The following is a 13,760-nucleotide window of genomic DNA, read 5'->3' as shown; positions in this document are numbered from 1 at the left end:
TCAAAACATATTTCATTATATTCTTTAAGGGTGAGCCAGGCAAGGCAAGGTGAGACAGGTAAGACAAGGCAAGGTGAGCCAGGGAAGGCAAGGTGAGACAGGTAAGACAAGGCAAGGTGAGACAGGTAAGACAAGGCAAGGTGAGCCAGGGAAGGCAAGGTGAGACAGGTAAGACAAGGCAAGGTGAGCCAGGGAAGGCAAGGCAAGGTGAGACAGGTAAGACAAGGCAAGGTGAGACAGGTAAGGCAAGGCAAGGTGAGACAGGTAAGACAAGGCAAGGTGAGACAGGTAAGACAAGGCAAGGTGAGACAGGTAAGGGAAGGCAAGGTGAGACAGGTAAGACAAGGCAAGGTGAGACAGGTAAGGCAAGGCAAGGTGAGCCAGGTAAGGCAAGGTGAGCCAGGTAAGGCAAGGCAAGGCAAGGTGAGGCAGGTAAGGCAAGGCAAGGTGAGCCAGGTAAGGCAAGGCAAGGTGAGCCAGGTAAGGCAAGGCAAGGTGAGACAGGTAAGGCAAGGCAAGGTGAGACAGGTAAGGCAAGGCAAGGTGAGACAGGTAAGGCAAGGCAAGATGAGACAGGTAAGGCAAGGCAAGGTGAGCCAGGTAAGGCAAGACGGTCCAGATAATGCAAGGCAAGGTGAGCCAGGTAAGGCAAGGTGAGCCACGTAAGGCAATGTGAGCCAGGTATGGCAAGGCAAGGTGAGGCAAGTAAGGCAAGGCAAGGTGAGCCAGGTAAGGCAAGGTGAGCCAGGTAAGGCAAGGCAAGGTGAGCCAGGTAAGGCAAGGCAAGGTGAGCCAGGTAAGGCAAGGCAAGGCAAGGTGAGCCAGGTAAGGCAAGGCAAGGTGAGCCAGGTAAGGCAAGGCAAGGTGAGCCAGGTAAGGCAAGGTGTGCCAGGTAAGACAAGGCAAGGTGAGCCAGGTAAGGCAAGGCAAGGTGAGCCAGGTAAGGCAAGGCAAGGCGAGCCAGGTAAGGCAAGGCGAGCCAGGTAAGGCAAGGCGAGCCAGGTAAGGCAAGGCAAGGTGAGCCAGGTAAGGCAAGGCAAGGTGAGACAGGTAAGGCAAGGTGAGCAAGGTAAGGTAAGGCAAGGTGAGCCAGGAAAGGCAAGGCAAGGTGAGCCAGGTAAGGCAAGGCAAGGTGAGCCAGGTAAGGGAAGGCGAGCCAGGTAAGGCAAGCGAGCCAGGTAAGGCAAGTACGGTGAGCCAGGTAAGGCAAGATGAGCCAGGTAAGGCAAGGCAAGGTGAGCCAGGTAAGACAAAGTGAGCCAGGGAAGTCAAGGCAAGGTGAGACAGGAAAGACAAGGTGAGCCAGGTAAGGCTAGGCAAGGTGAGCCAGGTAAGACAAGGTGAGCCAGGTAAGGTAAGGCAAGGTGAAACAGGTAAGACAAGGTGGGCTAGGTAAGGCAAGGCAAGGTGAGACAGGTAAGACAAGGCAAGGTGAGACAGGTAAGACAAGGTGAGCCAGGTAAGGTAAGGCAAGGTGAAACAGGTAAGACAAGGTGGGCTAGGTAAGGCAAGGCAAGGTGAGACAGGTAAGACAAGGCAAGGTGAGACAGGTAAGGCAAGGCAAGGTGAGGCAGGGCTGCTAGGTTGATTACTATCTGAGACAGACACAGTAACTCACCCACCTCACTGACTTGCTGGGGCCCTTCTCAAGCCCCAGAGCCCCCGGGGGTTCTACTGTACAGCACACCTGTGTAGGACTGGGAGAGAACACCTCGACCATCAACCACCCTGAGCCACTCCCTTTCAGCACCCTGCCACCTAGTGGTACAGAACGGTGTTACATATTCCGTGTTCTGGCAGTGAGACTTTACTAACTAACCCATCCAGCTATGTTTCTGTTTGACTGCACATACAAAAGCCTCAGTGAGTTATTTTATCATCCAGCCACATTCAGCTCAGTCCCATTCACAGATGTGAGTCTCAGTGTGTCTCACATATCATGTGTGTGCAGCCATGTCAGCGGCACCCACACATTAGCATGTTGTCATCATGAGTGTGTGGTGTGTGTGTGTGTTGTGTAAACTGTGGTGCAGGGTAGCGGTAATGAGGACTGATGGCTTTATGCTGCTGTATATTCCAGGAGGATGTCTTCTGATAGCTTCGGGAGACGATAAAGTAATAACTAATAATGTGCAAATAACGCTGTGTGCTGTATGACAACTGTGCCAAAGCACGCAGGGACCGGAGTGTGTGTGTCTGTGAGAGACAGAGAGAGGGGGAGGGGGGGGGGGGGCTTCCTTTCTTTCAAGTTTTGAACACAACCTGCAGTGAACACTTCAGACCTAATTCACCACCTCCAATAAACACGCAGAAAGAGAATATATAAAGTGTTAAACAATCACTAACTTTGAAAAAAGAAAAGGAGAGGCAGCCAAGCCTGGCTTCTCTCTTTCTACTTCAAAACCAGAAACTGAAATGGGAATAAGGAGTGCCATGCCAGCAGGTACAGTACAGTAGCAGTGTAGGTGAAGCACTCCTTCTCTGCAGACCTGAGTGATCCTTCTTCAGGTTCTTCAACAGGGAGTCTCCTCTATAAATCATATGACTGCAGCAGGGAGACAGAGGAGAGTCTCACACTAGCAGAAGGATCACTATGCATACACTACAGTGATCTACTGTTCTCTACTGTCTCTACTGTGGATCAGGACTCAAAGCCGCTGACTCCTGACAGGGTCTTTGACTGGTGAGAGCATAACATTCCCATAGAAAAGCTAGAGACAGCAGAGCCCAGTGTAACGACAGCAGAGCCCAGTGTAACTACAGCAGAGCCCAGTGTAGCTACAGCAGAGCCCAGTGTAACTACAGCAGAACCCAGTGTAACTACAGCAGAGCCCAGTGTAACTACAGCAGAGCCCAGTGTAGCTACAGCAGAGCCCAGTGTAACTACTGTACAGCAGAGCCCAGTGTAGCTACAGCAGAACCCAGTGTAACTACTGTACAGCAGAGCCCAGTGTAACTACAGCAGAGCCCAGTGTAGCTACAGCAGAGCCCAGTGTAACTACTGTACAGCAGAGCCCGATGTAACTTCAGCAGAGCCCAGTGTAGCTACAGCAGAGCCCAGTGTAACTACAGCAGAGCCCAATGTAACTACTGTACAGCAGAGCCCAGTGTAACTACAGCAGAGCCCAGTGTAACTACAGCAGAGCCCAGTGTAACCTCAGCAGAGCCCAGTGTAGCTACAGCAGAGCCCAGTGTAACTACAGCAGAACCCAGTGTAACTTCAGCAGAGCCCAGTGTAGCTACAGCAGAGCCCAGTGTAACTACTGTACAGCAGAGCCCAGTGTAACTACAGCAGATCCCAGTGTAACTACTGTACAGCAGAGCCCAGTGTAACTACAGCAGAGCCCAGTGTAACTACAGCAGAGTCCAGTGTAGCTACAGCAGAGCCCAGTGTAACTACAGCAGAGCCCAGTGTAACTACAGAAGAGTCCAATGTAGCTACAGCAGAGCCCAGTGTAACTACTGTACAGCAGAGCCCAGTGTAGCTACAGAAGAACCCAGTGTAACTACTGTACAGCAGAGCCCAGTGTAACTACAGCAGAGCCCAGTGTAACTACATCAGAGTCCAGTGTAGCTACAGCAGAGCCCAGTGTAACTACTGTACAGCAAAGCCCAGTGTAACTAATGTACAGCAAAGCCCAGTGTATCTACAGCAGAGCCCAGTGTAACTACAGCAGAGCCCAGTGTAACTACTGTACAGCAGAGCCCAGTGTAACTACAGCAGAGCCCAGTGTAACTACAGCAGAGCCCAGTGTAGCTACAGCACAGCCCAGTGTAACTACTGTACAGCAAAGCCCAGTGTAACTACAGCAGAGCCCAGTGTAACTACAGCAGAGCCCAGTTTAACTACAGCAGATCGCAGTGTAACTACAGCAGATCGCAGTGTAACTACAGCAGAGCCCAGTGTAACTACTGTACAACAGAGTCCAGTGTAGCTACAGCAGAGCCCAGTGTAACTACTGTACAGCAGAGCCCAGTGTAACTACAGCAGATCGCAGTGTAACTACAGCAGAGTCCAGTGTAGCTACAGCAGAGCCCAGTGTAACTACTGTACAGCAGAACCCAGTGTAGCTACAGCAGAGCCCAGTGTAACTACTGTATAGCAAAGCCCAGTGTAACTACAGCAGAGCCCAGTGTAACTACTGTACAGCAGAGCCCAGTGTAACTACAGCAGAGCCCAGTGTAGCTACAGCAGAGCCCAGTGTAGCTACAGCAGAGCCCAGTGTTACTACTGTACAGCAAAGCCCAGTGTAACTACAGCAGAGCTCAGTGTAACTACTGTACAGCAGAGCCCAGTGTAACTACTGTACAGCAGAACCCAGTGTAGCTACAGCAGAGCCCAGTGTAACTACTGTACAGCAAAGCCCAGTGTAACTACAGCAGAGCCCAGTGTAACTACTGTACAGCAGAGCCCAGTGTAACTACTGTACAGCAGAGCCCAGTGTAACTACTGTACAGCAAAGCCCAGTGTAACTACAGCAGAGCCCAGTGTAACTACAGCAGAACCCAGTGTAACTACAGCAGAGCCCAGTGTAACTACTGTACAGCAGAGCCCAGTGTAACTATACAGCAGAGCCCAGTGTAACTACAGCAGAGCCCAGTGTAACTACTGTACAGCAGAGCCCAGTGTAACTACAGCAGAGCCCAGTGTAACTACTGTACAGCAGAGCCCAGTGTAGCTACAGCAGAGCCCAGTGTAGCTACAGCAGAGCCCAGTGTAATTAATGTACAGCAGAGCCCAGTGTAACTACAGGAGATGTCTGAGTGTTGGAGTATGCCCCGGGCTTTCCATAAAAAAAAGATTTTAGAAAATGTGCCTTTTGGTTTGCTTAATATAAGCAATTTGAAATTGTTTATACTTTACTTTTGGTACTTAAGTATATTTTTGCAACTACATTGACTTTTGATACTTAAGTATATTTAAAACCAAATACTTTGAGACATTTACTCAAGTAGTATTTTACCTGGTGACTTTCACTTTTACTTGAGTCGTTTTCTATGAAGGTCGTTACTTTAACTCAAGTATAACTTTTGGGTACTTTTTCCACCACTGTCATTACAATTTAGGAAGACAAAATTCCTGACGTTTCGCACAATTCGTGCTTCTTCAGTCTCAGTCTTCCTCAGTTAGATAGATAACACCAGGAATTAATGCTGTTCTATCCAGTCTAGTCTACGAAGAAACCAATCACACCCTTCATATGCTGACACTGTAAACCCCTAGAACACCCTAATCCCCGAATATTGATTATTGTCTGACTATCATGATCTGCACACACTCTCAGTCTAGATTGAGCCCTGAGTGTTAATCTATGTATTTACACATCCACATAGCGCACTTCACAATCATTTTTTCTCTCTGGATTGTTGGGAAGGGCTCGTAAGTAAGCATTTCAATGTTAGTCTACACCTGTTGTTTACCAAACATGTGACTTGATTTAATTAACTATAGTTGTGAGGGAGATGAGATGTGACAGGAAAGGAGGAGAAAGACAGAGAGAGAGAGAGAGAGATGATGAGAGAGTTACAGAGACAGAGAAGGAGAAAGACAGAGAGAGAGAGAGATGATGAGAGAGAGTTACAGAGACAGAGAAGGAGAAAGACAGAGAGAGAGAGAGAGAGAGATGATGAGATAGAGTTACAGAGACAGAGAAGGAGAAAGACAGAGATGATGAGAGAGAGTTACAGAGACAAAGAAAGACAGACAGAAAGAGGAAAAGAGGTAAGGCACATGTTAGGTCTGGTGGCAGTGGAGCGGCAGTAGGAGGACTGATCTGTCGGCTTCCTCTGTGTGATTGGTTCTCTCATTAGATGCCAGGCCCTGTAACCGGAGCGAGGCCTAATGCCTTGCTGTGTTTAGATAAGCACACAAACCATTCGGCTATAATAGCAACCTTTTCAAAAACAAACCCCAAAATGAAAGGAGGCCAGCCACAGAAAAGCCGGCTGCAGATTATTTTGAGAAGGGAGAACGACACGACCATGAAAAATCGTAAACTGCATCTGAAAATAAACCCAGGCATGCTGTGTGCAGTGCACCACCACCTACCCAAATGCCCTCCTGTCACCAGCCCCCTCTACTCTCCTCTCTTGTCCCCACTTCTTTCCTTTCTTCTCACCTTCCCCTCACTTTTGTTTCCCTGCTCTCTTCCTCCTTCACATCTAATATATTTCTCATCTTCCTCCTCTCTTCTCCTCCTCCTCCTCTTTCTACACCTCACCTTCACCTTCCCAGCATAGACGTGTCAGAGAGTTCAACTCACACAAACCAGGCCCTCATTCCACACTGATGCAGTCACATGATAAGCTGCTCTGCCTGTCACTTATCAGTAATTTACTGCTACTCTTTCCCTCACAAAATGAGCCTCTCCCCCTGCAGCCCTTCCACCTACACAGAAGAAAGAAAAGCACATCATCTCCCTGTTCTCTGACACAAGATTAGAATGTTTACTGACATCAACAACAAGCGTTACCTGGGAGTTTTTTCAGCAGATCTCAGAGAGAACCGAGACAGACGTGAAGAAGAGTAACAGGGGTCTACAGAAAGAGGAAGAAGGGTCCTGCTCTAACTCGCTCCAGTCACTAAAGTGGAAGCCTGTGTATTCTAAATTGGAGCCCAAATCACATAATTGGCTGCCACTGGCGGACATGTTTAGTTCCATGACCAATGGTTTAGTTGCAGGTTGTGTGAAGAAGTGGAACCAGGTTTTGGGGGTCAGGGGAACAAGGTGTGGACCTGTCCCTGAGGTTGATGCTCCCTGCTCGGGGGGACAGGCCGTCAGAGTCCTGGCCCACCCTGCTCAGAGCAGCCGGGCCTCTGGGGGCCTCCTGACAGTGACAGCTCCCAAGCCACGCCTGGCCCCGTAGTGCATAGGTAACATTGCCTCGGGGCAGGGAGAGAGGAACGCACTGAGACACCTACAGCTGCAACTGTAATTTGTCTTATCTCATGTTCAGGGTGTTTTATGAGAGGCAGAAGACAAGGTGAAACAGCGAGCAAAACAAGCACATGTCCCATTCAGGAAATCCTCTCTCTCTGTATGGGTTGTCTCTGTGCTCGACTCATTTCTCAAACAAGTACTGGTGGAAAAACACTGACACAAGGAATGCTCGTAATCAATTACCTTTTTGTAACCTTTATGGCTGAAACTAATCAACAACACCACACAGCTTCCTGAGAGGATCCAAACTAGTATACTACTGGGCAAGTGGGACCCAAAGTTTAGTAAAAGTAGTTTTCCGTTGTTATGTGACAGTGTGAGGTTGAGAACAACACAGGGCTGATTTGTGTGTGATGGCTGGGGGTTACTCATGTTCCCCTCCTTTCCCGTACTATATCTCATCCAGGGGTATTAGACAGGGACACTACCGGGGGCAGTGGCAACACAGATGCTTCCTTCCTTCAGAGAAGCCTTCATCAGTCCCCTACCCGCCCTCTGCCTGCCTGTAGCAGATTTCCCCTGCCCCATTCTCAGCAATCAGCCCAGTTAGGTTCTGCCCCATCCAGCCCAAATCCCTTCATGGTTATCAGAACTGAGCTGGGGCTGCTGGGGGCAAGGCTTTTCACTCACACAGGGACTGGGTGGGACTCTCTCATAAGGGATTGTGAAAGGCCGTGACACACGCTTATCCACACCCCAGTGCCCCCCAACAAAAATATATATACAGTATCTAAACAAAATAATAAAGGCAGCCCAAACCGCCTTGTCTAGTGTACACACACACACACACACACACACACACACACACACACACACACACACACACACACACACACACACACACACACACACACACACACACACACACACACACACACACACACACACACACACACACACACACATACACACACCAGAGCCAAGTTGATATCCACCGTGCCGGATGAGGTCTTTCTACATTATTCAGACGCTATAAGACATTACTTTGGTGTTGGGGACTGCATTGAAGTTCAGATCTGCCACAACTCCAGGCAAAATGACAACTCTTAGGTCACAGACTCAAAGCTCTGGTTAGTCTGTTTGCAGGATCTCTAAACAAAGACATTTCAGTAACACTCCCTCAGTTATTTCTACTTTCAGAGGTTGAGCTTAGTAAATCATATCAAGTCTAGACAGTTTTCTTGACATCTCTAATTGATCATAATAGGAAGCAGTCTTCTCTGTCTCTGGTCAGGTCCAACCTAGCGTGAATCATACCATCCTACCATGCATCTCATCGTAACGCAAAGCAAACAGAATGAACGTTAGAAAAACACAGTTATAGTTTTTATCCAGGCGTCTTTGGTTTCTGCCGCTGAATTGGGCTGAGAAAAAAGACGTTCAAATGGAACTCTAAATCAGGTTTGTCCCAGCTGTCATCTTTTCTACAGTATGTGATGTGTGTGTAAGCAGAGAGTAACTCAAGCCTCCGCATTTCACTCTGGAATGGTTTAGGTTAGAGTGACGGAGGGGGGAAACCTACAGAGAATAACATTGGCTAGAAGTTACCCATGAGAAACAACAGATTGATGCCTCACATACGCAGAGTGAAAACATGTCCGAGTGGAGTGCCCTCATATCCCAGCGGTTGAATAACAGAAGGGCATGGGATGATTGAAGGGGTCAACCAATTTTCTCCCTCAATCTGCATCTCCATCCAGCGGTTTTCTTCAGATACCGTGTTTTGAAAATACATTCCCCAAAATGCATCTCTAGAAACCCTGCAAAATCAAAGCAAGCATTGGTATCGTGATGGCGTGAACACAAGTCAATAATCTGAAGTTTTAGGTTTTTAGTTTCCAAAGTCTACTGTTTATGACAATTTCTATCACAAATAAGACAAAAAATAGGAGTATAAAAAAGAGAAATGCATGAATTAAAAACAATTACTTTGGTTTTGGTTCTTAACTCAAACCTCTAACAGAAACAGTGTCACACAGTGACACACAGTGACACACAGTGACACACAGTGACACACAGTGACACACAGTGCATAACTACAGCTGAACAAAGACAGACAAGGAGGAGGCTAAAGCCTTTCATTGGGAGGGAATTAAGAGAAAGTGATTTAACATAGACACATCGTTCCATCTGTAAACCACCCATGACCTGGGGGGCTAGAGCTAGCTTGTGAGGCTGGGGGTAGGGAGTGTGATGGGACCATGGAGGGTTAGACCCTGAGTTGCCTCCAGTAGTATCAATGGTTGATCCACCAGTCTGGGACTGAGGCTGAAATGAAGCTGGAGTCTGCATCTCGCAGCACACAGCACAGCCTAAAGCCCACTGCTAATCACCCTACTGTGTTACACCTCCTCTGGAGAGGCCATGGCCCTACAGTCATAGTCAGCTGCCCTCTCCCTCCTCTCCTCTGCCTTCCGGGGGAGTACCACTCCAGTACCACGTGCATCCACAGCCATGACTCACACAATCAGCCAGAGGAAAGGAGGCCACGCTGACCCCAAACAGGAACACTGTCAGGGGGAGAGAGGGAGGGAGAGGGGAGGAAGAGGGCAAGCGTGGGGGAGTTTATTATTTGCCAGAACCTTTTTCAACAAAACAACAAAGGAACAGCATCTGAGAGGAGTTTGGATTATCTTAACTAAGGGGGCTGAGTGAGGCTTTACCTACTGAGAGTTGAAGCAAGCGGTGTGCTTCAGAAGCCTACAGATGAGAAGGGGGGAATTAGGAGGTAGGGCCGGGTCTATTGAGTGTGGAGATATTTGGCGCTGGCACTTAATCAAAGTGATTAGGTCTTGGGAAGCCAAGCCCACAGGTTATCCTTCAGGAAGCATACCAAGTAGTTATCAAAACCCCCCAAGTTCAAAGCAGCTCAATTTTCCTATATTAGAAAGAAGAAGTGTTTTGGACAGCCGCCTCCAGACTTTTTTCTAGGTAAAGAACTGTGTCAGAGATGTTTGTACTTGCATGCTCTTCAGGAGACAAGAGGAGGAGGAGGAGGAGAAAAGCTGTGTGCTTAAGTGGAGTCCAGGTCCGTCAGAGTCTGCACAGTGTGATCAATCACCCAAAGCTCAAGTCCCGGAGAAACCCGATCTGCAAGAGTGTCTGACTTTCACACAGCTCTCTCTGTCTCTGACAGCTTAAGGCTGAACGGCAAAGTACATTTTACATGTTTTCATTTTTGTCATTTAGCAGACACTCTTATCCAGAGCAACTTGCATACATACTGGTCCCCCGTGGGAATCAAACCCACAACCCTGGCATTGCAAGCGCCATGCTCTACCAACTGAGCCACACGTGACCAGTCAGGTAGTTACTTAAATCCACTTAAATTCCAGCACCATGGCTGTCAGAGGGGATATTTTGATTCGTGAGATCAACCTGTTTACTATTGTGAGGATTTAAGAGCACCTGTATCTGGGGCAGGAGAGATTGTCACTTTAAACCCCTCTCTGTGTAGTCTGTAACACTCCAGGCCTGCTACTGTTGGTTCAACCTGGACAGAGAGGGATACCTAAACAATCCCATCAGGGATGGGCGGTGAGAGGACATGGTGTCAGGGGTCCATGGTGGAGATGCACTCAGAGATGGTGGGAAAGCCATTTACACACGTAGGAAGGATCAGTGTGACGTGTTGTGGGAGATTTTCCTTGAAGTTTCTAATGCGGAAGACTGTATGTGTATGGACCTGTGAGACGTTGGGAATGATCTGATCCTGTAAGGAATGACGTAACTCAGGTGCAGGGGCCTCCTGACACTAGGCTGTAAACACTGAGGTCGTTACATAGACACATACTTCAAGGTAGCCTAGCGGTTAAGAGCATTGGGCAAGTAACCGAAAGGCTGCTGCTTCAAAATCCCCGAGCCGACTAGGTGAAAACTCTGTCAATATGCCCTTGAGCAAGGCACTCAACCCTAATTGCTCCTTTAAGTGACTCTGGATAAGAGCATCTGCTAAATGACTAAAATCTAAATTTACCATGAACAGGTGTGACAAGGTTAGTGAGGCTAATGCCTGGGCCCATACCTGGAATAGAGTGCTGGATAACCTAACTGGGCTTTCTATCAAATCCAACCCTTGAAGGCCAAGATAAAGGATCTGTGCAAACAGAGATGAGTCACGTACACATGGGTAAATACGTGGCTGGGTAGCGTTCTCTCAGATCTCAGTCAAGGCCAAAGTGTGACAACATGCTTTACAACATGAAAGAGTGGCTTTATCTCTGTCAGAGGTTTACACATCCATGGCCACAGTACAGTAGAAATCAGCCTGGCTCCATATTGAACACCATATACATTACTGAAAGGATTTTATAACAGACCTGCCAGAGCTCAGGACTAGAAGTATGGCTTCAATAGACTCACGCATCTGTCTAACGTTAGGACCAGCGGAAACACATGTCGCTCTAATTGTATTTTCGTCCAAATTGCAAAATAGCTACTTGGGCAAGAAGCTAAAATAACATACAAACAACAGCAACTATGATAACAAGTGAGGTTGGAATGAAAAAGAGATGAAAAACACGGGGTTTTACAAATTCAACGTAGCCCTTTGAAAGAGGATCCCCTAACATTACTGGGCCAGTATTGATTTACTCTGCAATTTCGTGTCTCTCCCCATGCCAGCTCCCCAATCTTGGTCGGTCGAGCAGGAGGTCCCTGCAAATAACACTCATCAGATTTCTCCAAAACATAAAAGATTAATACCTTGATTCTTTACAGACACAAGATAATAGACGGTTGGAGAGCTCAAATTGGTATTTGGAGAAAGGAGTCTTGAAAGCAAAATGAGATATCTACAGACCAAGGGGTTACTTTAATTAACCATCATGTTGTAGGGGGTTATTTGTCTATGTGATGGCAAATCTGTAGGCCCATCTTAAACAAGACAATCTCTTAACCTTTATTTGTGTATATAACACATCAGAATGGTGATAAAATACATACCATTTTTAAACAGAAAAATATACATGATCTATCTAACCTAAAGATGCCAGAAAAGGGATGACATATTGGACATGCAATAGCCTAGAAGAACCATGAACTCTTCCTTTGCTGTATGGCTGTGAACATATTTCCAAAGAAAAAGGGCAGACGGTACTTTGAGTTACAGAAAGGTGGAAATTACTTCAAAGTTTCAGAAAACAGTTTCCCTTCTGGCTGCAGTGCAACAGAAGCCCAAACATTGGCTTTGCACTTCTTATCCAAAGATGAAAATAAAAAGATAACTCGTTTTTTGCATTTCAGTCCAAATCACATAAAGTAAACAGTGAGCTCTCGGAACACATCAACTATTCTTTTTCAAAGAAAGCCCTGCTGTTCCATTTCAAATACCTCCGGGTTATGAGACATTATGCTGCCTTCTAGCTTCTAAATGTATTCAGGCAGCCTACAGGAAATATAGGGGATACATCTTCATGATTCTATTCCCCATATACTGCCCGTTTGTCTGTTCTCTGTGTGGGGGTGCTTTGGGATAACAAAGTAACTGGCTCCCATATCCCCACACACCACACACACACTTATATTTCAATGCCAAGCATAGAAACAGCCTAATTGAGGCATAGGAATAATGTCAGGCTCTTCAAATCCTTACACCAAGGTGTGCACATAATGATGACTTACAACTACTGCTACGCTTGTCAGAAAAAAATCAGATTACAGTAAGTTTATGTTATGACTCAACTCAGCTCACACTCCATTAAACAGGTAATAAATGTGTTATAAAGCAGTTACAAGGCCCTGAGGCCAATGGGGGCCGAGAAGCAGTGTGTTTACGACTCAGAGTTTATTACAGGCTGGGCCTTATCATTATGGACCAAGGAGCCTCACAGTACAGAGCCTCCTGGTGCTAACAGTAGCACAGGTCCTGTAAACATTAGCCTGAGCAGCGCTAGGATAATGCTGGAGTCTCCTGGTGCTAACAGTAGCACAGGTCCTGTAAACATTAGCCTGAGCAGCGCTAGGATAATGCTGGAGCCTCCTGGTGCTAACAGTAGCACAGGTCCTGTAAACATTAGCCTGAGCAGCGCTAGGATAATGCTGGAGCCTCCTGCTAACGCAGGTCATATAAACTCCAGGCTGACCAGTGCTATGCTAATAGCCTCTTGGTGCTAACAGTAACACAGGCACTGTAAACCTTCAGCACTAGGCTAACACAGATCTGGTAAACAGAAGGCTGACCAGCGCTAGGCTAGGCTAATGGAGGTGAATAGTTGTCAGGTGCTACCTACATCCCATTACAAAGGTCAGAGTGGTAATGAGAAAGGCTAGTGACAGGACGAGAGATGTGAGGGCTACTAGCGGCTAACATGTGGGTTAATAATACAAATATTTAATCTATCCACCCACACATATGTCCTGTCTACTGTCCAGAGCCCTGTTGGCAGGTAGAGAGAGGAGAGCTTTGACCTGAAGACCTGCAGTCACCCACAGCAGGATAAATATAGGAGCTGAAAGAGTGTCTGAGTCGTCACTGACAGATCTAATCACACACATCCTTTAAAGCCATTTTCCAGAGATGGGCCTAGGAAGGCATACCTGTTTTGTTGTAGCAGTGCTATCGTCTTCAGTTCTCATTCCCTCAAAGTAAACATCGACAGAAGCACAATTGTAAGCTTTATCCCCTCAGACCAGCATCCCTCCATTTCATTCCACCAGGGCCAGACAATATCAGCATTAACAGTCTTGACTCATTCATCATTCTGGATTTGCGGTAGGTGAACGGATGGGTAGATTCACATTAAGTCCTTGCTGCAGTCAGTGTAATCAAAATCCATTTGCATATGAGAACCGTTTTCAAAAGGCTTGTCTATAATGCAG

The 13,760-nt window shown here is 47.2% G+C and overlaps 1 protein-coding gene across 1 annotated transcript in view; it reads right to left on the bottom strand.

Moving 5' to 3' along the window:
- Window positions 1–10,494: 10,494 nt before the first annotated feature.
- Window positions 10,495–13,760, bottom strand: part of LOC139412443 (alpha-ketoglutarate-dependent dioxygenase FTO-like) — a 111,692-nt gene continuing 108,426 nt past the window's right edge. The window contains exon 8 of the mRNA XM_071159232.1: window positions 10,495–10,653. Coding sequence (XP_071015333.1) covers window positions 10,495–10,653 — 159 coding nt within the window. The remainder of the gene's footprint in view (window positions 10,654–13,760) is intronic.

Source organism: Oncorhynchus clarkii, chromosome 6 (assembly GCF_045791955.1).
Source record: "Oncorhynchus clarkii lewisi isolate Uvic-CL-2024 chromosome 6, UVic_Ocla_1.0, whole genome shotgun sequence".
NCBI lineage: Eukaryota > Metazoa > Chordata > Actinopteri > Salmoniformes > Salmonidae > Oncorhynchus > Oncorhynchus clarkii.
The sequence above is the reverse complement of the archived record's forward strand: the minus strand, read 5'-3'. Positions and strand labels throughout refer to the sequence as shown.